Below are 25,089 nucleotides of genomic sequence, written 5' to 3'. Positions count from 1 at the left end.
TTTCCCCAGGTTTATCTTTTTTAAATTAAAAAGTTTGTTTAAATAATGCTTATTCATATTCATGTACACTTTTAGAGAAAAATGAAACTCTAATACTTATGTGCAAATTAACTATTAGATACTATTGCTCTAGATTTCTCTCAGGCTCAAGTAGAAAACAGTATGTAGCCCATTTTGCATCATCTTATAGGAATTAATTTACTAGAACTTACAGGCTTGTAGGCCATTTTTATGTTGCTAGCCACTTGCATGGGAGTTTCCTTCCACCTGACTACGCATTAGAACTAGGTTCATATTGGCCTTCTGAGCATTTTTTATTTAGACCTCATGTAAATGGATTCTTTTGTTTGTTTGTTTTTAAGAGAAAGAAAAAGGCAGAAAGGGAGAAAGATGAGAAGCATCAACTCATAGTTGCAGGACTTTTGAGGTTCATTGATTGCTTCTCATATATGCCTTGACCTGGACACTCCAACCAAGCCAGTGGCCCCTTATTCAAGCCAGCGTGCATTTGGGCTCAAAGCCAGCAACCATGGGATCATGTTGATGATCCCACGCTCAAGCTGGAGATCCCACATTCAAGCTGGTGAGCCTGTGCTCAAGTTGGTGACCTCGGGGTCTTGAAGCTGGGACCTCAGCATCCCAGATTGATGCTCTCTGTCCACTGTGCCACCACTGGTCAGACTAAACTGATTCTTTTTTAATTGTCTTATTTCTATAACTAGTTATTCAACACTTTCATTTAGAGAGAGTTGATTTTATTTGAACAAGGAAGAAAAGCCTATATAGTTTATATTCTTGGCACATAAAAGTTTATTTAAGCCCTGGCCGGTTGGCTCAGCGGTAGAGCGTTGGCCTAGCGTGCGGAGGACCCGGGTTCGATTCCCGGCCAGGGCACACAGGAGAAGCGCCCATTTGCTTCTCCACCCCTCCGCCGCGCTTTCCTCTCTGTCTCTCTCTTCCCCTCCCGCAGCCAAGGCTCCATTGGAGCAAAGATGGCCCGGGCGCTGGGGATGGCTCTGTGGCCTCTGCCTCAGGCGCTAGAGTGGCTCTGGTCACAACATGGCAACGCCCAGGATGGGCAGAGCATCGCCCCCTGGTGGGCAGAGCGTCGCCCCTGGTGGGCGTGCCGGGTTGATCCTGGTCGGGCGCATGCGGGAGTCTGTCTGACTGTCTCTCCCTGTTTCCAGCTTCAGAAAAATGGAAAAAAAAAAAAAAGTTTATTTAATACAGATTTTATCCTTTGATTACAGGGTATTTTTGTTTTTCACTGACATTTTCATAATTCCATAATAATATTTACTCTTTGAATTTCTTTATAAAAACGAGTTTGTTTCGAAAAACTGTCATTTCTAGATTTTAAGGACTTTTTATTTGGCAGAGACAGAGAGACGGACAGATAGGGACAGACAGACAGGAAGGGAGAGAAATGAAAAGCATCAATTCTTCGTGGCAGTACCTTAGCTGTTCACTGATTGCTTTCTCACATGTGCCTTGATGGTGGGGGGCTTCAGCAGAGCGAGTGACCCCTTTCTCAAGCCAGTGAGCATGGGGTCATGTCTCTGATCCCACGCTCAAACCAGCAACCCCACGCCCAAGCTGGTGGCCTGTGCTCAAGCCAGATGAGCCCGCACTCAAGCTGGCGACCTTGGAGTTTTGACCCTGGGTCCTCTGCATCCCAGTCCAACACTCTGTCCATGATGCCACCACCTGGTCAGGCTAGATTTTAAGGACTCTTAAATATGGCTGTCATAAAGAGAAATTTGCAGTGTAAAAATTAAACTAAATTCAGTAGGAAAGAAAAGTTTTTTTCAACAAATGGTGCTTAGATAGCCGGATATCCACATGCAAAGAAAAAGAAAAGATGAAATGAGACTCTTACCTCACACAAAATTTATCTAAATGGATTGTAGACCTCAATATAAGTGCTGAAACTGTAAAACTCATAGGAAATAGAGGAAAATCTATTTGACCTTGGATCAGACGATGTTTTCTTGGATATGACTCCAAAAACATAGTGGCAAAAGAAAAAATAAATTGGACTTTATGAAAATTAAAAACTTTTGTGCATCAAATGACACTTAAAGAGAAAAGGCAACCCACAATGGCAGTAATTTGCCATTTCTCCAGAAAAGATACATGCCTGACCTGTGGTGGTGCAGTGGATAAAGTGTTGATCAGAAATGCTGAGGTTGCCGGTTCGAAACCCTGGGCTTGCCTGGTTGAGGCACATATAAGAAGCAACTATTAGTTGATGCTTCCCGCTCCTCTACACCACACGTTCTCTCTCTCTTCCTCTCTCTCTTTCACTTTCTCACCCTCTAAAATCAATGAATAAAATCTTTAAAAAAAGAAAGAAAAACTATATAAATGGCCATTAAGCACATAAAAAGATGTTCAGCATTATTTGTCATTAGGAAATGTGAATAAAAACCATATGCAGATACTACTTTATACCCAGTAATATAATAAAAAAGATAACAGTGTTGGCAAGGGTATGGAGAAATTGGAATGCTTACTCACTGCTGGTGCTAATAATATAAAGTGGTGCAGCCACTTTGAAAAACAGTTTGGTCATTTTTCAAAAGGTTAAATATAGAGTTACCATATAACCTAGCAATTCTCCAAGGTATATGCCCCAGAGAACTGAAATCATATGCCTGTACAAAAATTTGTATGCAGATGTTTATAGCTGCATTATTCATAACAGCCAAAATGTAGAAACAACCCAAATGTCCAGCAACTAATGGATAAAAGTAGTGTATGCATCTTGTGGAATATTATTCAGCTGTAAAAAGGAATGAAGTACTCATACATGCTACAACAACATGAATGAACCTTGAAAATATTTATCCAAAATGAAAGAAGCCAAACACAGAAAGCCACATATTGTATGATTCCATTTATATGAAATATATAAGAATACACTAGCCCATAGATAAAGCAATTAAGTTAGTGTTTGCCAAGGGCTGAGGAAAGAGGGCACGCACATACATAACAACTGATGAGTATAGGTTTGGGAGGGGGCATGGAGATGAAATGTTCTGGAATGGATATTGGTGACTTTACTAAAACTCACTAAATTGTATATTTTTAAAAAGTGAATTTTGTTATGTGAATTATATCTCAGTGAAATTACTATTTTTTAAAAAGGAGTATAGGGGGATGGGTGGGAGTAAGGGTGTAAAGAGGGACAAATATAAGGTGATGGAAAATAATTTGACTTTGGGTGATGGGTGTATAACATAAGCAACAGTTCAAATGTTTATCTGAAACCTATATACTCTTTTTTTTTTTTGACAGAAAGTCAGAGAGGGACAGATAGACAAGAAGGGCAAGGGATGAGAAGCATCAATTTTTTGTTGCAGCACCTTAGTTGTTCAGTGATTGCTTTCTCATATGTGCCTTGACCAGGGGGCTACAGCAGAGCGAGTGACCCCTTGCTTAAGCCAGCGACCTTGGGCTCAAGCCAGCAACCTTTGGGCTCAAGCCGGTGACCATGGGGTCATGACTATGAACCCACGCTCAAGTCAACAACCCCGTGTGCATGCTGGTGAGCCTGTGCTCAAGCTGGATGAGCTAGTGCGTAAGCCGGCAACCTTGGGGTTTCAAACCTGGGTCCTCTGCTTTATCCATTTCGCCACCACCTGGTCAGGCTGAAACCTATCTACTCTTATGGGTCAATGTCACTTTGTTAAATATAATTTTCTAAATTAAAATAAAACAGGAGTATAAAGTGGTCCTCTAGACCGGTGGTCCCCAACCCCCGGGCCGCGGACCAGTAGCAGTCCGCAGAGAAAGAATAAATAACTTACATTATTTTCGTTTTATTTATATTTAAGTCTGAATAATGTTTTATTTTTAAAAAATGACCAGATTCCCTCTGTTACATCTGTCTAAGACTCACTCTTTTTTTTTTTCTTCATCTTTTTCTTCCTTTTTTGTATCCTTCTGAAGCTGGAAACAGGGAGAGATAGTCAGACAGACTCCCGCATGCGCCTGACCGGGATCCACCCGGCATGCCCACCAGGGGGCGATGCCCTGCCCCTCCGGGGCGTCGCTCCGCCGTGACCAGAGCCACTCCAGCGCCTGGGGCAGAGGCCACAGAGCCATCCCCAGCGCCCGGGCCATCTTTGTTCCAATGGAGCCCCGGCCGCGGGAGGGGAAGAGAGAGACAGAGAGGAAGGAGGGGTGGAGACGCAAATGTGCGCTTCACCCATGTGCCCTGGCCGGGAATCGAACCCGGGTCCCCCGCACGCCAGGCCGACGCTCTACTGCTGAGCCAACCGGCCAGGGCCAACACTCTTGATGCTTGGTCTCAGTCACGTGATACATTTATATGTCCCACCCTAAAGGCTGGTCCGTGAAAATATTTTCTGACATTAAACCGGTCCGTGGCCCAAAAAAGGTTGGGGACTACTGCTCTAGACCAACAGGGGTTGATAGCTATTGTTAAAAAGAAAAATGCAGGCCCTGGCCGGTTGTCTCAGTGGTAGAGCATTGGCCTGGCATGCAGGAGTCCCAGGTTCGATTCCTGGCCAGGGCACACAGGAGAAGCGCCCATCTGCTTCTCCACCCCTCCCCCTCTCCTTCCTCTCTGTCTCTCTCTTCCCCTTCTGCAGCCGAGGCTCCATTGGAGCAAAGATGGCCCAGGCGCTGAGGATGGCTCTGTGGCCTCTGCCTCAGGTGCTAGAATAGCTCTGGTTGCAACAGAGCAACGCCCCAGATGGGCAGAGCATCGCCCCCTGGTGGGCGTGCTGGGTGGATCCCGGTCGGGTGCATGTGGGAATCTGTCTGACTGCCTCCCCGTTTCCAACTTCAGAAAAATATAATTATACCAAAAAAAAAAAAAAGAAAGAAAGAAAGAAAAAGAAAAATGCGCCTGACTAGGTGGTGGCGCAGTGGATAGAGCATTGGACTGGGATGCAGGATCCAGGTTTGAGATCCCGAGGTCGCCAGCTTTAGCGTGGGTTCATCTGGTTTGAGCAAAAGCTCACCAGCTTGGACCCAAGGTCGCTGGCTCAAGCAAGGGGTCTGCTGTAGCCCCTCGGTCAAGGCACATACAAGAAGGCAATCAATGAACAACTAAGGTGTCGCAATGCGCAATGAAAAACTAATGATTGATGCTTCTCATCTCTTCGTTCCTATCTGTCTGTCCCTGCCTATCCCTCTCTCTGACTCTCTCTTGTCTCTGTAAAAAAAAAAAAAGAAAAGAAAAATGCTTCCAATTAAATTATGTCATGCTTTCTTTTATTTAGAATTTTAAAAATATTTACGATTGAGCTCTTTTAGAATTATCTAGACAGAAAGTATTATTAATCACTGTGCACACATAACTTGAAAATACATATAAGCAAAAAAGTTTTTTTACTAAGGAATTTATAAATAATTAAAAGCGTAAATTATTAGGATTTTGAAATAAAGTTTAATGCCAGTGAAGCAAAGCTTCATTGAACACTTTACTTAAAATGTAAACAATCTGTATGTTGATTGTTATAGGGATCTCCATCCACCAAGCGAAGGGGTCAGATGTTACAGCCAATCATAGAAGGAGAAACTGCACATTTTTTTGAAGAAATCAAGGTAATTCTTAAGAGAAATTATTCTCTGACCTCTTTCCTAAAGGAAAAGTTGAAAGTCATGGTCTGTTTCTTTGTTTGAATATCTTTTTAGGAAGAAGAAGAAGATGGTGTTAGTCTATCCCCTGAGTTAACTGATATCTTGAAAACTGCTGTACAGGCACAGTCTTCTTTAGAAAACTTAGAATCTGATGTTGAGGAAAACCAAGAAAAACTGGCTCTGGATCTCCGATTGTCAAGTACTCGAGCAGCATCTATGTACGTAGGCTAGTTTGTGATTTTAGCCTATTTGTTTAACAAAATTTATGTGTCAAGAAATTTAACGTTAAATAATCCAACACTTGGAGGGAATACAGTGCTCAAGGGATATACTCTTTTATCCCTGGCCAGGTAGCTCACTTGGTTAGAGGGTTGTCCCAATACACCAAGGTTGTGGGTTCAATCCCCAGTCATTGTACATACAAGCATCAACCAATGAATGCATAAATAAGTGGAACAACAAATCTGTGTTTATCCCTCTCTCTCCTACTTTTTCTGTCTCTAATATCAAGAAACAAAGTTTTAAAAAGGAGATACACCCTTTTTAAAAAAAAATGTGATTTATAAATACATGTTGTCCAATTCACATTTTTAAAATTAAATATTAATGTGTTTTTGGCTGTGGCCAGTTACTCAGTGGTAGAGCCCAGCATATGGATGTCCCAGGTTCAATTCCTGGTCAAGGCACAGAGGGGAAGTGACCATCTGCTTTTCCACCCCTCCCCCTTCTTTCTCTCTCTTCCTTTCCTGCAGCCATAGCTCGATTGGTTGAGTCCATCAGCCCTGAGCGTTGAGGATGCCTCCATGGAGCCTCTGCCTCAGGCACTAAAAGTAGTTTGGTTGTGAGCATGGCCCAAGATGGGCAGAGCATTGGCCACTTACGGGGGTTGCCAGGTGAATCCTGGTACCAGTGCATGCGAGAATCTGTCTCTCTACCCTCCTCTCACTTGGAAAAGAAGAAAAAAAATAGTGTTTTTGAAAATTTTAAAAACTAAAATTCTACATTTGTTGTATAACAGTGCAGGAACCAACTGAACATTGTCTGTTAGGTTCTCTATCAGCTTCCTACCTGACATGGTATCTGACTGGTTCTCAGCCCTGGCTTTACTTTAGGATCATATGGGAATATTTTTTTAAAAAAGGAATTCTGCAGAACCGCTATTCTTATTTAGTTGGTCGTGGGGACCTTAGGCATTGGTATATTTTAAAAGGTCCCCAGCCTACTTTTATTTGCAGCCGGAATTCAAACCATTGTTAAGAACATAGTGAGTCAACACTGCCCTTTCAATAACGTTTTCTTCCTGTTTCACTTTTAGGCCCGAATTACTGGAACAACTTTGGAAAGCTAGAGCTGAAAAAAAGAAACTACGTAAAACATTACGAGAATTTGAGGAAGCATTTTACCAACAGAATGGGAGGTTAGTTGAACATCACAAAATGAGTCCTCTTTCCCCTTAAACTCACAAGTTCCCCATGTTAAAATAAATATATAGGAAAAGAAATAAATTGTGCCTATAAGGATATTAGTATTGAATACAAGTAAAAAACATTCCTTTATGCATTGAAGCCCTGCTATTAATAGTAAGAAAAAGTCAGAGCTATAGTAAACAACATCTGATAAAATATTCTAAGGTGTCCTAAGGAGGCTTGGTTGAGTGGCAGCTATTTTATGTTCTTTTATACTAGACTCTCATCCTTTTGAAAGTGTTTGTGAAACGAGATGTTTCTCATTTTAGAAAGGGTTCCATAACATGAGCAGTCTCTTCAGTTAGTTTGGGTTCTTACACAGAGCCCATCATTGCTTAAGCTGCACGTTCTTCATTTCAGGCTGCCCATTTTCAAGGTGTGTAACAAGTGGCAGTTATGTGGCTCCTGTGATAAAATATGACAAGTTGCCTTTAACTGTGTTATGCACAGATGACCCAGTGAGACTCTGTATTTTAAAGAGAAATACATTCTATTAGATGTAGCCAAAACTGAAGGCTATCTCAGGTGTCTTAAGTTTTTCCATGTAACTGGATGGTTTTACCAGCCAATGACTATATTACAAATTCTAAAATGTGTTTAATTTGCGAGTCCTCTATATAGGTTGGTAAAAATGGTTTAAAAAAATTGAAGAAAACAATATCATAAATAAAAGAAACATTTTATTCATTGTAACAATAATACACTCTAATATGATAAATGCATAATAAAAACATTTGTAATATTAAAAAAAAAGTCTTAAGTACAAGAATGAATTTTCCAAGTACCTTCTAATTTTTTTGTCTTATTGGAAGAAAACTTTGCTTATAATTATATATAGGATGGTCTGATGCTTTACCTAGTGATTAAATTGGTTGCTACTGTGGGTAAGATGTTTTACACCTCAGCTCACTGAAGCCACACACAGTTCATGTATGACATGACTGTAGTCCTCTAGCACTTAATAGACCTCAGATCGGACAGTCTCACAGTGTATGTCTTATTAAAATATTATCTCTAGTTATCTACATTGATCACTGATAAGTACAGTATTTAATCTATCAGTAGAGAAATCCATCAAAATTATAAGCCCTGGTCAGTTGGCTCAGTGGTAGAGCATCAGCCCAGTGTGTGGATGTCTGGGTTTGATTCCTGGTCAGGGCACACTGGAGAACCAACCATCTGCTACTATATGCCTTCTCCCTCCCCCTTTTCTCTCTCTCTCTCTCTCTCTCTCTCTCTCATTCTTCCTTTCTCTTCCTCTCCCACAGCCATGGCTCAGTTGGTTCAAGTGCATTGGCCCTGGGCACTGAGGATGGCTCTGTGGAGTGCTAAAAATAGCTCAGTTGTGAGCATGGCCCCAGATGGGCAGAGCATTGGCCCCTGATGGGGGTTGCTGGATGGATCCCGGTTGGGGTGCATGCAGGAGTCTATCTCCCCTCCTCTCACCTGGAAAAGAAGGGGGGAAAAGTAGATGTATCTCAGGAATGTTCCTTGGGGTAGGGGGGCATTAGTCCAATACTACTTTTTTCTTACAGAGCAATTTTTTATTTGAATTTATATTTGGTAACATTATCTCACATTAGGTCAGCTTCTGGGACTTTTATTTTCCAGGTGATCTCTAGAATATTACATGTTTTGTTTTCACCCCTAGGAATGCCCAGAAAGAGGATCGTGTTCCCGTGCTTGAGGAGTACAGGGAGTATAAGAAAATTAAAGCCAAGCTTAGGCTTCTTGAAGTTCTCATCAGCAAACAAGATTCTTCAAAATCTATATAAAATAAGCTCCTTGAAAGCATCATAAAATCAGTTGTATTCCCTGAAGCTGTCATCGTGTGTACTTGGCTGGTACTTGAGTTCATTTTGTCAGGCACTCAGAGTCTCATTTTGTAACTTGGTTGTGGTGCCACTAGAGAAATGATGATGGGTGGGTAAGCAGACCTTCTCTGGGGAGCATATTAACCACAGACTGTCCCCTCCATCTTTAACAAGCATTCATTTTTCTTCATTGTTTTGTACTACAGACACATCCTGTTAGCAAAAGACTAGTATTTTATCCTTTCAACTTCAAGAACTTTGGAAGTACAAGCTTTTTGTTATTGCTGACTTTATTTATTTATTTTTTCATTATTGGAGAAAATTAGAAGAAAATCTTCACATTGAATTCTTCAGTTGCCTTTTTCTTACAGAATGACTGAAAATTTGAAAGAAGCCTATAAATGTGCACATATGCAACTATATTCTGTTTTCTTAGAAAACCAAAATCAACTGAAACTTCAAGTCCTACTGTGGGACACATTTCTGTTTCATTCTCAAAGTGACACTTTTCCACAGGTAGTATGTTAGCAGAATTTTGCAATTCAGTGGTCACACAGCTCCTGGATCAAGGTAACAGCAGATAGACCAAAAAGTGACCTTGCTTATTAGTATGAAAACACACATCACACACGACACACAGAACTGAATCATACCACATGCTGCCTATGGGACTTAAGTTACTGTTTGTTTCCTCAGTTACTGTTATCAGCTGGTGATGATGTGATTTGTCTGGATTCAATCGTCCAGTTTTTTTTTCCTACCCACCTCCAGATAATGTGAGAAAATATCCATGTCAGTATGTAGGAACTCTGATGGTACTCAGATTTGTATGTTTAATCAAATGGGCCTAAACTGGCAAAAGAATCTTAATGCCTGAAGTAAATCTGTTTTTAACAAGGGCTATACCACTGCATGTTTACATGTACCTTTAAGAGTTTGCATCCTTTTTTCCTCTTAATCAGCAAAATCCATAAAGAAAACATCTTTTAAAGGGACCACCTTTTGCTCAGTCACATGCTGTTTAAAACAGCTGGTCACAAGATGTGTAGTGGTATGCCCCTTGTCATATACTCTTAAGCATTTTTTTTGGCTTTGCATGGCCTTTTTTAGGTACTCTGCTGATATCATTATGCTAATCATATTCACAGAATGATGACTTTATTTGTGCTAACAATATAACAGTCATTAATAGCATATTCTGGTCAGGCTTAATCTAAGTGTTAATTTTTTTCCTGGTGCTTTTTTGGATTGATGAGTGTCTCACTTTGTGCCTATGTTTTGCATGCAGTGACTCATGCATGGTTTTCTTAACTAGCTAATACTAACAGTTTGTTCCATACAAAATGGACTTTTGCAACATCTTTTTATAAGCTGAGGAAAGCATGAACCTCAGATTTCTGGCACTATTACATAGTAAGCACATGAAGTAGCTTGATAATAGATAGCATTTCTGGTACTTCTCATTTCACCTGTGTGTGCACTGCCTTTTTTGTGGGAGGGAATATTCATTGGTAGTGAACATATAGTTGGGGAATAAAGCACTAAATCCAGCCCTTTTTGTGTGGTTTCCTTTTGATATAGCTAGGTTATTCATAATGCATACCTAGAAAAATTGAAAATGCCAAAAGATCATTTTGATTTGAATCCATCATGCAGTGTACATTTCTATCAGTCTCCAGACAGGAGTATATATCTAAACATCTAATGTGCACTGTATATTGTTTTATATGAATTTTTTATTTTATATACCACATGCAAAAATGTCCATATGCACTATTTAAATGTTTTAAATAATATATTCCTTCTTCATAATGCTAAATCTATATGAGTACCATATTTTTATAAGTCAGTGGCCTGACTGGTTTCATTTTAAAATTAACAGCTGCTTCATGATGTTGGTTATCACTGTTAATGTTTGGCTGCAAATAGAATAGATAAAAGTGGCATGGCAGCACTTATGCTCTCTGACAGTATTGTGTGTCATAGTGGAGCAGTAGGTGGTAGAATTAGGCAGTTTGTGATAGTTTTACTTTGGTACAAGTAACAAGTGTATATCTATATACAAACAATATATAGATATATATGACCAGTATAATTGCATTGCTCTGGCACTTCATTGTATAGACTTTTGTAATAAAAGAACTTCAATGTTCTAAGTAACTGTAAATGTTTGCTTTTGTTTTTTTCCACTAGATATTGAAAAAGGAAAAAAGAGAGACTTCAAATATTCCTTTGTCTTACTTAATGTTCTCGGGCTTTGTTTGAGTTATCCCACCCAGACCATATGGGGGAACAACAGGATTAGTAAACCACCTGGCTGCCTATAGCTCTGGGGAGTGGTAAGACAGAAAGGCCATGTTTGTGATTCCCTGGTGGAAATGTAGAGAGAATAGTCAGCATTTCTTACTGCAGTGATTTATCCTGTTAAGAAAACTTGATGTACAGTCTCTAAGAGAAGAGGTAGGCCTGGGGAAGGTGGGTAGATTTAAAACTTCGTTAATGCAAGTTTTTAGATCCAGAACTATTGAGCAGCAGTGTGGAAGTTGAATACTATGGTCAAATGCTATTGCTTGGGTTAAGAGAACAAAAGGTTCTTGGAGGGTTTATGTAATCTAAAAAAAGAAGAGTTTCCTTTCAATTTCCAAAATGCCAGCCACATAACTTTCCAACCACCCAGACAGGGCTTTTGCAGTACCCTCATTTACACTTTTCAAACAGCTTGAATTTTTATAACTCTGATACTCCTATGTTGCTCTTTATTTTTGTAAAGTGTATTTTGCTTTTAAAGTATTTGAAGAAGCACTTTTGGGAAACTTTAGCTGTATTACTTTAGAAACCACCGAGATGATTTTTCAGTTTGAAAATATTAGTAAAATTTCTGTAGGTGGTTGATAAGTTTGTTCTTTAACACTTTGGCTTTTTATAGAAGACTTCAAATTGGAAGGAATGGAGATGAGATTATTTTACTTGAGCCATTGTATGATGGCTTTTCAGATTCCTCTGTATTTATATTATCTGGTTAGAGGAATTTGGAGCGTGGTTGATGGTGAGGGCACTGTCTGTTCTTATACTCTGTGGAACATTGAGAAAATTGTCTTTACCTATTTACCGAGCCATTAATTAGAGACCTGCTGCATAAACTATAAGCAGCATTATTTTGTACTTTCTCATCACATTCTTAGAACTTAATTATTGTAAAATCTTCTCTGTGAACCAGTGTGTATATACTTTGGAGGCATGTTGTAATATGCATAGATTGTACAGTGGGTCCCATTCAGGGGTATCTCAGTCCCTGAAACCATATGATGATTATCATTGGCAATATAGTTTGATGATGGGTAGTTTAGTGCTTTTAAAATATATCAGAAATGGGGAGGAGTTTAGGAAATAAGTTAATACAGGAATAAATCTTTGTTAGAAATGGACAATGACCACAGATTCTCACCTCCACTCAGTAGGGTAGAGCTGAAACCTTTCTCATCACTCTGTTTAGTTTTGAACTGATGTAGTGTAATTCTTTCTCCAGCTCCACAGCATATAAAAAGAGGCTACAGGATAATTTGAAAGAAGTAGAGAATGAGTCAGTAACATTTTTGTGCATAAAGAGAAGCAGATTATGAGTGTCTATTTTGAAATACTTTGAATGGAAAGGTAATGTTTAAGCTTCTAAAATAGGCCTGGTACTGTGGGAGAACAGTATCTGCTATGCATATCACATATAAATGGCAGTTCCTATTTAGAGATGTAAGGATAAAAGCAGTTGGTCTCTCTTAACATGAAAACAAATGAAACCTCGTGCTTTCCATTTATTTTTATTTATTTTATTATTATTATTATTATTTTTTTTTTTTGCATTTTTCTGAAGCTGGAAACAGGAAGAGGCAGTCAGACTCCCACATGCGCCCAACCGGAATCCACCCGGCACGCCCACCATGGGGCGATGCTCTGCCCATCCTGGGCATCGCCATGTTGCGACCAGAGCCACTCTAGCGCCTGAGGCAGAGGCCACAGAGCCATCCCCAGCGCCCGGGCCATCTTTGCTCCAATGGAGCCTTGGCTGCAGGAGGGGAAGAGAGAGAGAGGACGGCGCGGCGGAGGAGTGGAGAAGCAAATGGGCGCTTCTCCTGTGTGCCCTGGCCGGGAATCGAACCCAGGTCCTCCGCACGCTAGGCCCACGCTCTACCGCTGAGCCAACCGGCCAGGGCTCTTGTGCTTTCCATTTAAATTTGGGTAAAATTGAAAAAAGTGGCATCTTAGCAGAAGAGGTTTTGAGTTCAGGAAAACGATGTGTGTAACTCATGTCCCCAACCCCCATGTCACAATAATCCCGTAGTACCCTAGTGAGAATACTTACTCTTGAAATTCTTGTTGAGTGACAGGCTGGTAGTCATCTTGAATTTCTGTAGAATAATACTTTTTCTCAAGCCTCTCTTTCCATTTTTTCATCTGCTCTGCACTTTGAATCTCCTGTCAAGTTAGAGGAAGAACCTAAGCTGCAGTCTTTAACTTTTTCTCTATTTCAGGTGTTTACCATCCAAGCATCACAGGGCTGTGAGTCTTTTAAAGATGCTGCAACTAGCCTGACCTGTGGTGGCACAGTGGATAAAGCGTCAACCTGGAATGCTGAGGTCGCCGGTTCAAAACCCTGGGCTTGCCTGGTCAAGGCACATATGGGAGTTGATGCTTCCTGCTCCTCTCTCCCCCCTTCTCTCTCTCTCTCTCTCTCTCTCTCTCTCTCTCTCTCTCTCTCTCTCTCTCTCCTCTCTAAAAAAAGTTGTGGAATGATTTTAAAAAAATTTAAAAAAAAAAAGATGCTGCAACTAAGAGTTGAGGCTTTTTTTTTTTTTTAAGACTTTATTTATTCATTTTAGAGAGGAGAGGAGGAGGAGAGAGAGAGAGAGAGAGAGAAGAGGGGAGGAGCAGGAAGCATCAACTCCCATATGTGCCTTGGCCAGGTAATCCCAGGGTTTTGAACCGGCGACCTCAGCATTCCAGGTCGACGCTTTATCCACTGTGCCACCACAGGTCAGGCAGGGGGCTGTGAGTCTTAAACTCTACTCTCCAGGGCTTTGATTTGAGCCCCACTGGCTTTTTGCCTTGCCAATTTTTAGTTCTATATATCAGCAAAGTCGATTTCAGAGGACCTGGTATTAGAACTGTTGGCAAAGTTGGGGAATTTTAAAATTACAAATACCAGCTTATTTTCATTTGATTGCCTCTTTACCTCTGCACTTGACCAGAACTGAGATATTCCTGTTGCTCTGTTCTTTAATGAAGCAAATGTACTTCAAAGTGCACTTGTGGGTATTCTTTGCCTGTCCAGCTGCTTCTCAGCCAGACTCTTGCAGTCTAACCTAACCATCCCAATTCCCTCTTTATATAAAGGTCTACCGGAAAGTTTTGTCGGTTTCTATCACAACAAGTTTCGACACGTAAGCACATGTTTATTTGGCGCATGAGTGCCTCTCTATTTTCATCACTTAATGTATACATACTGCCGTAGCAAATTAACTAAAACAAAGTTGATTCACGTTAGTCTTATGTGTGAAGCGATAGTGTACCCATGGCTACTGATAAAGTTCATTTACGCCACTGTATTGTATACGAATTTCAACAAGGAAGAAATGCTACAGAAGCATGTAGAAATTTATTGAAAGTGTTTGGTAAAGATACAGTTTCTGATAGGACATGCAGAAGATGGTTCGAAAAATTCGAAACAGGTGATTTCGACCTTTCTGATAAGCCACATTCTGGGCGACCACCTTTGATTAATGACGATGTTGTTAAGACCATGTTGGAGCTAGATCCTTTTCTGACAACATCGGAGATCGCAGAAAGGCTTAATTCAGCCCAGCAAACCATTTCGGACCATATTCGGAAGATAGGATTGGTGTGGAAATATATTATTTAATAAAGTTTATTGACGGTAAGAAAAATTTGTATTTTGTTTTATTCCAAAAACGGACAGAACTTTCCGGTAGACCTTATAATTACTGCATCAATCTGTGCACTCCAGTCTGTTTGTATACCCCCAAATTAGCTTCTTGTACCAGTAAATTCTTGCTGCTACATCTTTGATCCTAATGAGTCCTTCCTGTGCTTTGTCCTTACTACCACCCACTTTCCTTTTAGTGTCCAAATGCCTTTTTCCCAACCTTACAAAAAACTGCCTTGTACATGGTAGAAAAGAAGGACAGCTCTAGAAAAAGAGGGAAAGAGGAAAGTGCACCCAGATGTGATTCAGGTACTTCTCAGTAAATGAATGTGATTTACCCTGCTTCACCACGTAGCACAGTGGATCCCTGTGAAAATGTTCTGATCTTTCTCAGACAAGATAGTGATGCTTAAGTTTTACACTGTTTACCTGATAAATGTATGCTGTTCTGGTCAGGGAAACTATTTTATCAGACAGTGTTTTAAAACCAACATATTTGAAGTAGGAAAGGATGGCTTTCAATCTTTCATTTTGGCCATATAACAACACCCACGTTTTGGCATGTTTACTAACATTTTTAATATGGTATTTTAAAAGTGGTAGGCCTTACAACTATTTCTCAATGACCAGGCCTATTAGAATGTTGAAGCAGGCCCTGGCCAGTGGCTCAGTGGATACAGCGTCAGCCCGGTGTATGGACATCCCAGGTTTGATTCCCAGTCAGGGCACACAGGAGAAGTGACCATCTGTTTCTCCCCTCCTCCATCTCTCCCTCTTTCCTTCCTGCAGCCAGTGGCTCAGTTGGTTTGAGCATGGCCCTGGGCCCTGAGGATATAGCTCACTTGGTCTGAGTGCATCAGCCTCAGGCTCTAAAAATAGTTTAGTACTTGGCATCAGCCCCAGATAGGGTTTGCTAGGTGGATCCCCTTCGGGCACATGTGGGAGTCTGCCTCACTACCTCCCCTCCTCTCACTTAAAAAAAAAAGAATATGGAAGCATTAGTAATTTAGGTTGAGTAGACTATACCTGATAAACTTGACTCATCTTGCAAAAGACAATCTCAACCATCACTTTTTTCTGTGAAACCTTCCTTGGCATTCATAGGAAGATAACAGCTGAGCAGCAACTATTTGGGGGCATTTCCTCCAAGCGGCCTAAATTCTAGTCATCCCACCTTTTCCCTGTAGGTGGCAGTTGCCTTTTACAGTTCTTTCCGTATTAGTGTTCTACATGAGCTCTTCCAGTCCTCTAATACCTCAGAAATGAATTCTCTGAATAGATCTTTTGAACCACCTACTGTGCTTCTGTTTGTCTGATTGGACCCTAACGGATGAGTACTTGGTGTCAGGGAAGATCCAAAAGAACAGACTCATAAATAACATGCTTCCACCAAGGGAGAGTTGACTTAAGAATTTGAACCTGACCTGTGGTGGTACAGTAGATAGACCATCAACCTGCGACACTGAGTACCCCATTTCTGGCTTGATTGTGGGCTCATCAGCCTGAGCACAGGGTTGCTGACTTGAGTGTGGGATCATTAACATGATCCCAAGGTTGCTGGCTTGAGCAAGGGGTCACTGGCTGGCTTGAGCTTCCCTGGTCAAGGCATGTATGAGAAGCAATCAAGGAACAACAACTAAAGTGAGCAAACTATGAGTTCATGCTTATCTATCTCCTCCCCCTCTCTCCCTACCTGTTTCCCACTTGGGAAAAAAAAATTTGAGACTAACATCTGGCCATTTGGGATCCCTCAGACTACTGAACCCAGTAGGCAAAGATTCAACTAACTGAGATGATTGAGCCTACTTATCAAGGGGAAATTAGTTGCAGCTACAAAATGAGTGCAGAGAGGGTTATGTTTGGAGCCCAGGAATTTTTTTTTTTTGGGGGGGGAGGCAGGTACGCTTTTAATACTCCCATGTCCAAAAATGAGCCTGTAGTTTAAACATTAAGTTCTTCAGGAATTTTGCTTTGAGTAGAAAAGGGACTTAAAGTCACCCAGAGCATGGATGCAATTACTAGTGAGATTTTGCTTCTTCCTTTTGGGGGAGAGGATGAGAGTACCTTCATTTGTATAAAGGATAGTTGTATCTTATTAGATGGAAGTTAGAAATAGTGTCATTTTATGAAAGTTCAAATGTGTGTACTGAATAGCCAAAAGGGTGAATTGGCCAACTATTTAGCTAATGTCTCTTAACTCAAAATTTATATATTCTGTGATGCTAAGTCTGAGGCTTTGAAAATTCATTCCCCAGATTCTGGCTACTGGATTTGTTAGGTTCTGCCTTATTTGGATGGAGGATGTAGGGAAGTAGGGTTTTTTGTTTTTTGTTTTCTAGCAGCCTTTCATGTTACCCCTAGCAACAATGGTTGGCCCCAGGCTGCAGTGGGCTAGCATTTTTTGGCATACCCAGAACCACACTCATAATCCCTCAGAAGTATCAGCAAGAGCACGGGTAGACTGGGGACTGCCTCAGGGGTTTGAGCAACAGTTCTACGGGCCCTTCTCTAGGATAGTAGTTTCTAGTAACTAACTGCCTTTTGTCCCTTAGCCCTGGGAGTGGTAGCATCATCCTACAATGGTTACAAGTTGCCTCAGCGTTTTTACTTTTTCTGTCTTCCAATACTTACATAACCATATAATGTGATTTCCATTTTCCTGACTAGGTCCTGGCTGTTACATGTAGTCAATAAAAATTTTCATTTGGTCAAGTGAATTTTTATGTCTTTAAGGAATGTTTAAATTTTTTATTATCTTGGTTTTAAACATTTTTAGTAATTCCTGGTAATTTTCTACATTTTTGCTTCTATTAAAATATTTAACAAACGTTGATGTTTGCATATATGACATTATTGTATGTACGTAAATTATTTTTCTACTACTTGACTGAATTCTTTGCCATAAATTTTCAGTTCGTTGTATACTTAGAAAACTTATGGGAATGATAGAGGTTGTCTTTACCATTTTCTTTTTAATTCTTATTCTCCTAATTTAACTCTCTTAATTGTTTTGGCTCATCCTTCCAGTACATCCTTGACTTGTTTCTGACATGTGCAGTGCTTTTTATTAACTAAGGTGCTAGATGAGGGGTAAGATAAGTATGTTTTTATCATATCAAGGAATTATTCATTGATTGCTGTTTTGCTCCCACCCCATCCCCCCTCATTGAAAGGTGAAGCTTACCAAATACCCAGCATCTACAGAAAATGATCATGCAATTTTCCTTTTTGGGCCTATTATTAGAATGAATTATGATTCATTCATAATTCATAGCTGATTACCCAATTTTGAACCATGTTTCCATTCTTAGAATAAACCCTATCTGAACAGTGATATATTAATTCTGTTAGATTGTTTGCAAATATGTTATTTAGGATTTTTGCTTCTAGATTTATGTGATACTTTCTTTTTCATTCTTGTTTTTATTTATTTTTGCTACAAACTTTGCCAGGTTTTAGAGTCATTGTATATTCACCTTGTAAAAATAATTGGCGAAATTTTTCATTTGCTCTGGAACAGCTTAAATAGCTTGAAATTATTTTAATGTACCTTAAAAATCTGGTAAAATTCTCTTGTGAAACCAACTGGGCCTGATTTCTTTTGAAGGTAGCTCTTTAATGACTTTATTTTTTCTACAGTACAGAATTGTTAAGGCTTTTAAAAATCTCTCCTGTGCTTAGTTTTGATAGATTTTATATTTGTAGAAAAATCTGCCCTGGGTTGATAGCTCAGTTGGTTTAGAGCATCGTCCTGAAGCACAGAGGTTGCCAGTTCAATCCCTGGTAAAGGCACATACAGGAACAGCTCAATGTTCCTGTCTCTCTCTGTCCCTCCCTTCCTTTCTTGCTAAAATCAAGTAATAAATTTTTTTAAAAGAACAGTCCATGGCCCTGGCCGGTTGGCTCAGTGGTAGAGTGTTGGACTGGCATGCGGGAGTCCTGGGTTCGATTTCCGGCCGGGGCACACAGGAGAGGTGCCCATTTGCTTCACCCTTCTCCCTCTCCTTCCTCTCTGTCTCTCTCTTCCCCTCCCGCAGCCAGGGCTCCAATGGAGCAGGGTTTGCCCGGGTGCTGAGCATGGCTCTGTGGCCTCTGCCTCAGGCGCTAGAATGGCTCTGATTGCCGCAGAGAGTCGCCCCCTGGTGGGCGTGCCGGGTGGATCCCGGTCGGGCGCATGCGGGAGTCTGACTGACTGCCTCCCCGTTTCCAGCCTCAGAAAAATACAAAAAAAACCCCAGTCCATTCAGTTTTTCAAATGTTATTTGCATTTAGTTATACAAAAAGGATGATTTGTTTTTCAGGTGTACAACATAATGATTTGATACACGTACAGGATGAGGCAAAAGTAGGTTTATAGTTGTTTGTATAGAAAATATTATGATAATCCAAGAATAAAATGTTTCATGTACTCACAACTGTAAGCCTACTTTTGCCTTATTTTGTATATATTGTGTAATGATAAGTTTAGTTAACATTCAACATACGGTTATTTTCTTGTGATAAGAACTTTTAAGATCTACTCTCTAGCAGCTTTCAAATATACAGCACAGTATAATTAACTATAGTCACCACACTGTACATTACATCTCCATGTCTTATTTTAAAACTGAAAGTTTGTACCTTTTGATTAATCATTTTTGCTGACCCCACCCCCGCATCTGGCAGCCACAGATCTGTTCCCTGTATCTGGGAAACTTCTATTTTTATGAGTCCACATATAAACAAAGCCATACAGTATTTATCTTTATCTGACTTATATCACATAAACATAATACTCTCAAGGTCTATCCGTGTTGTCACAGATGGCAGGATTTCATTTTTTTAAGTTTTTATTTTATTGATTTTACAGAGAGGAGGGGGTGGAATGGGGTTTGAGAAATATCAACATATAGTTGCTTCACCTTACTTGTTCATTGATTGCTTGTTGTATGTGCCTTGACCAGGCAATCCCAGGGTTTCGAACCGGCGACCTCAGCCTTCCAGGTTGGCACTCTATCCACTGTGCCACCACAGGTCAGGCAGGGTTTCCTTTTTTATGGCTGAATAATATTCCACTGTCTGTAATGACCACATTTACTTATTAAGTGATATGTGCTTTACTGACATATTGGCTATTGTAAATAATGCTGCAGTGAACTTTGGGGTGCAGATATCTCTTTGAGTTAGTATTTTTGTTTCCTTCAGATAAATTCCCAGAAGTAGAGTTGCTGGATCATATGGTAGTTCTATTTTTTAATTATTTGAGGAACCTGTTTTTCATAGTAGCTGTACCAATTTATATTCCCACCTATTGGTGTACAAGGGTTCCCTTTTCTCCACATCCTTACCAATGCTGTGGTGGTGTTGTTTTTTTAATTAATTTATTTTTTACAGAGACAGTGAGAGAGAGGGATAGACAGGGACAGACAGACAGGAATGGAGAGAGATGAGAAGCATCAATCATTAGTTTTTCATTGCGCGTTGCTTAGTTGCAAACCTTAGTTGTTCATTGATTGCTTTCTCATATGTGCCTTGACCGCAGGCCTTCAGCAGACTGAGTAACCCCTTGCTGGAGCCAGCAACCTTGGGTTCAAGCTGGTGGGCTTTTGCTCAAACCAGATGAGCCCATGCTCAAGCTGGCGACCTTGGGGTCTCGAACCTGGGTCCTCTGCATCCCAGTCCGACGCTCTATCCACTGCGCCACCACCTGGTCAGGCCTTGCTGTGGTTTTGATTTACATTTCCTAGTGATTAATGATGTTGAATGCTTTTATTATGTATCTACTGATGACTACTTATATGTCTTCTTTGGAAAAATGTCTGTTCAGGTCTTCTACCCATTTATTGATTGTTATTGAGTTTTATGAGTTCTGTATATATTTTGGATATTAATATGATTTCCAGATATATGATTTGCAGAGATTTTCTCAATACCATGGCTTGCCTTTGTATTTTGTTGATGGTTTCCTTCGCTGTGCAGAAGCTTTTGGTTTGATGTAGTTTAAATTGTTTGTGTTTGAGTTTGTTGCCTTTGCTTTTGTTGTCAAATCCAAAAAATCATGACCCAAGATTGATGTTAGAATGCTTACTGCCTGTGTTTTATTTCTAGGAGTGAAATGGTTTATTTAAGAGACTTTCCTTTCCCCATTATGTATTTTTGGCTCTCCTGTCATAAATTAATTGACCATATATGGATGGGTTTCTTTATTCTTTTCTTTTTAATTTTTCTTTTTAATTTATTGTGTTGACATCATTTCAAGTGTCCCACTCAATATAACACCCTCTACCTACTGAATTGTGACCCACTCATGGCCTATGCAAAATCTCTTTCCACCCCCATTTTACCCCCTTTGCCCCCTGCCCCTATCCCCCCTTTCCCTCTTGGAATTGCTACCCTATTGTTTTTGTCTATATGTTATGTATATATGATTTTGGCTAATCCCTTCACCTTCTTTGATCCCGTCCCATCTCCTGCCTTCCCTCTGACAGCTGTCCATCTGTTCCCTGTGACCCTACCTCTGTTTCTATTTTGTTCCTCAGTTTATTGTGTTCATTAGATTCTACATATAATTGAGAACACATGCTATTTGTCTTACTCTGCCTGGCTTATCTCACTTAGTATAATAATCTCCACGTTCATCCTACATGGATTTATTTGTGGGCTCTCATTTCTGATCTATTGATCTCTTTGTCTTGATGCCAATACCATACTCTAGCTTTGTAATATAGTTTGAAACCAAAGATATTGATTCCTCCAGCTTTGTTCTTTCTCGAGGTTGTTTTAGTTATTCAGGGTCTGGTCTTTAGTGCTTTCGTAAAGATTTAAATTTTTTCTATTCCTGTGTTAAGTGCCATTGGAATTTTGTTATGGATTACATTGAATTGTTATATTGATTCAAGTGGTATGGACAGTGTATCAATATTAATTCTTCCTATCCATGAGCACAAAATGTCTTTCCATTGGTTTGTGTTGTCTTCAATTTCTTTTAGTGATTTTAAAATTTCTTTTGTTTCTTATTTCCCCCATTGTAATTTTTTACTTTGTATGTTTATGCTTTCTCCCTCTTATTCCATTTGTTTACTAGTAGTTTATTTTCTGATCTTTTGAAAGAACCAGCTTTTTAAATTTATTTATACTCACTTTTATTTGTAACTTGTCTGCTTTTATTTTCTATGCATTTTCTAACTTTTTGAATCACATTCTAAGATTAATATGTTTTAAGGCTTTGATTTTTACTGATAAGTTTAAGGCTACTAATTTTCCCTTTGGGTATTTGACTTTTATCTCCTGCATTTTGCTATATAGTTGTTTTTTTAGAGAGGAGAGAGAGTAAAATAAAGACAGAGAGAGAGAGGAGGGGAGGAGCAGGAAGCATCAACTCCCATATGTGCCTTGACGGGACAAGTGCAGGGTTTCAAACCGATGACCTCAGTGTTCCAGGTCGACGCTTTATCCACTGCGCCACCACAGGTTAGGCACTAAATAGTGTTTTTATAATTTTGCTTTCTTGGAATTCTGCAATTTCATTTTGTATTTTCTCTTTGATTCAAGAGTTGTTTAATAATTAAATTTTCAAATTTTATTTATTGATTGATTTTAGAGAGAGGAAGGGAGACAGAAAAATTGATTTGTTGTTCCATTTATTTATGCATTCACTGGTTGATTCTTTTATGTGCACTGACCAGGGCTTTAACCCACAACCTTAGCGTTTTGGGACAGTGTTCTAACCAATTGAGTTTCCTGATCAGAACAATAGTTTTAAATTTTCTTGGTTAAAGATTTTTTTTTTATTTTCTAATTTTATTAATATATTTTTATGTCATTTTCAGAGACTTTTTTTCTATATTAATTCCTTTTTGGAATTTATTGAAGTTTTCCTTTGTGGTCCCATGTATGATCAGTTTTAATGAATGGGTCTTCAAAAAGCAGGTATATCTTCTGAGTACAGAGTTTAATACATAACTGTAAGATTGTCTGTTCATTATATTGTTTTGGTTTCTTTTTTTCCTTTAATTTTTCTTGACCCGTTCTTTATTTTTTGTGTTTCTATCTATAACTCCATATATAATAAGTCCAGTAGTTTTTATGGAAGTTGATGACATGTTATTTGGTACATGGATAGTCTTAACTATTAGAGTTGATCTTAGCCTTATAAAGTGTTCCTTATCTCTCTCTCTCTCTCTCTCTCTCTCTCTCTCTTTTTAAAGACTTGATTCATTTTAGAAAGGGGAGAGAAAGAGAGTGCAAGAGAGAAAAGGAGAGAGAAGGGGGGAGGAGCAGGAAGCATCAACTCCCATATGTGCCTTGACCAGGCAAGCCTGAGGTTTTGAACCGGTGACCTCAGGGTTCCAGGTCGATGCTTTATCCACTGCACCACCACAGGTCAGGCAAGTGCTCTTCATCTCAATTAGAGCTTTTTGTCTTGAATTCCACCATGAGTTATATTAAGTTTTGTCCCCTGATATCTTTTGCTTGCCTGTTATACCTTAGCTCATGCTTTCATATTTAACTTTTCCGAATCACTCTGTTTTAGGTATATATTTTAGGATATAGCATAGACTTGGGTGTTGCTTTGTGATTCAATCTGAAAATATTTTTTTTCTTTTTAAGTATATTATAATTTTTGCCATTACTGATATGTCAGATATATATGATCACAGTTATATTGTCTTATGGTTATATTTTAAGTCTTTTACCATGTGTTATATTTTCTGTTCTCTTTTTTGTTTTGGTACTTCTCTCCTTTAGGTATTTTTGTTTTATTCATGTATCTTTTTATATACTAAAGTCCTCCTTTTCTTGCTTTGGTTCCCTCAACCAGGAACCAAGCAAGTTCAAGAAAAAATTTAGTGTGTACTTTCTTCCTCTTTATCTTCTTCCCCTCTACTACCCAATTATATTTTAACTATGTTACTGTATTTCCTTGTGTCTATTGTAACATGCACCATCATTTTATGTACCACTTACAAAATTGTTGCTAAAGTATGACACACTATCAACCATAAGACACATCTTGATTTCAGAGATGTTAAAATATGAAAAAGTTTTAAAATCATTAAAACAATCATTTACTATTATACTCTTAAATATGCTAAAATTTCTTCTTGATTATTAACTCTAAATGATAACTTTAAATTTTTTTTAGTTATTATATATGAACCAGTCATCTTTTTCTCCTTTATACCTCCTCTCTCCCTCCTTCCTTTTTCCAGAATTTATCTAGTCATCTCACAGTTGGCTGAGTCTGATACAACAGTATTACCTGAGTTCTTCAATGTTCAAAACCTTGAAGTACAGCTTTTCTAGATATAAAAATCCTTGGCTTACATTTTATTTTTTTGCATATAGTGTGTGCTTTATAATTATTTTTTAAATAATAATTTTGTAAACATATATATATTGAGTCATTTATTGGATATATTATCATCTTGAAATATAAAGAATCATTGAAGTGATTTATCACATTAATGATTACAAGAGAAAAATAATATAATCATCTCAACAGAATATGCTCACTAAACCCTGTGTAATTATCCCGCAGTGGTAGGACCAGGGTATCTGGCTGAGAGCACCAATAAGAAAGAGAGAGCACCAGAATCCAAATGACTTGTCCTAAACAAGGATTTAGATTCTGGGAGGAATATTTAGAAGTGGGAATTATTGCTCTGAAAAGGAAATCAGAGCTTTTTTGTAATCTATTTCTAGTAAAGCTATAACTTTATGAAAATTACCTTTTCATCAAAGCCTTTTCTTCTGGCTTGTTCAGCCAAATCTCTGCTTTTCGTATGGAGAATACAAAATAAAAAATAGAGGCATATGTCAGTAAAAAGTGAAAAGCCAGCATAGAATACAGTCAGATTTACAGAAAGGATATGAATTGCATTTCTGTTCTTTCTGATAACACTAATAATTTAGTATATGTGATGATCATTATAAGTTCCCCAGAGAATCACATTGCTAGCTATAAAAAAATGTTTATATTATATCCCATTGTCAGAGGTGTGGGTTTGGGAAGCATACAAAATGATTCAATAAAAGGAAGTGTATTCTTAATATTTTGTGTAAAAATGTTTTTATTTTAATAGCTAAATAAATGCACTTCGTGTAGATTAATTTTTTTTCCTTTTTAGAGGAACTTCACTCTCTTGTCCAGCTTTTGTAAAATTTTATTAGTGGCATGGTGTACCTTATGTTACTTTTAAATTAGCTTAGAGTTTCAAGACACTCTCAAAATTTAGGAGGCACTACTGAATGTATTAATATATTTAAAGTCCAGCAC

At 39.0% G+C, this 25,089-nt stretch overlaps 2 protein-coding genes across 7 annotated transcripts in view; one reads left to right on the top strand and one right to left on the bottom strand.

Annotated features, from left to right (window-relative positions):
* Window positions 1–11,056, top strand: part of FAM13B (family with sequence similarity 13 member B) — a 108,632-nt gene extending 97,576 nt beyond the window's left edge. For all 6 annotated transcript variants that reach the window (XM_066272557.1, XM_066272561.1, XM_066272560.1 and 3 more), the window contains 4 exons: window positions 5,497–5,580; window positions 5,671–5,834; window positions 6,932–7,033; window positions 8,734–11,056. In XM_066272557.1, the coding sequence (XP_066128654.1) occupies window positions 5,497–5,580; window positions 5,671–5,834; window positions 6,932–7,033; window positions 8,734–8,857 (474 nt within the window). In that variant the 3' untranslated portion in view covers window positions 8,858–11,056. The remainder of the gene's footprint in view (window positions 1–5,496; window positions 5,581–5,670; window positions 5,835–6,931; window positions 7,034–8,733) is intronic.
* A 766-nt stretch (window positions 11,057–11,822) lies between these two features.
* Window positions 11,823–25,089, bottom strand: part of PKD2L2 (polycystin 2 like 2, transient receptor potential cation channel) — a 53,759-nt gene continuing 40,492 nt past the window's right edge. The window contains exons 12-14 of the mRNA XM_066276779.1: window positions 24,542–24,587; window positions 13,251–13,363; window positions 11,823–12,444 (exon numbers count right to left, since the gene is read on the bottom strand). Coding sequence (XP_066132876.1) covers window positions 12,348–12,444; window positions 13,251–13,363; window positions 24,542–24,587 — 256 coding nt within the window. The 3' untranslated portion in view covers window positions 11,823–12,347. The remainder of the gene's footprint in view (window positions 12,445–13,250; window positions 13,364–24,541; window positions 24,588–25,089) is intronic.

This window comes from Saccopteryx bilineata, chromosome 4 (genome assembly GCF_036850765.1).
Source record: "Saccopteryx bilineata isolate mSacBil1 chromosome 4, mSacBil1_pri_phased_curated, whole genome shotgun sequence".
NCBI lineage: Eukaryota > Metazoa > Chordata > Mammalia > Chiroptera > Emballonuridae > Saccopteryx > Saccopteryx bilineata.
Note: the sequence above shows the minus strand (reverse complement) of the source record. Positions and strands in the feature narration are given on the sequence as shown.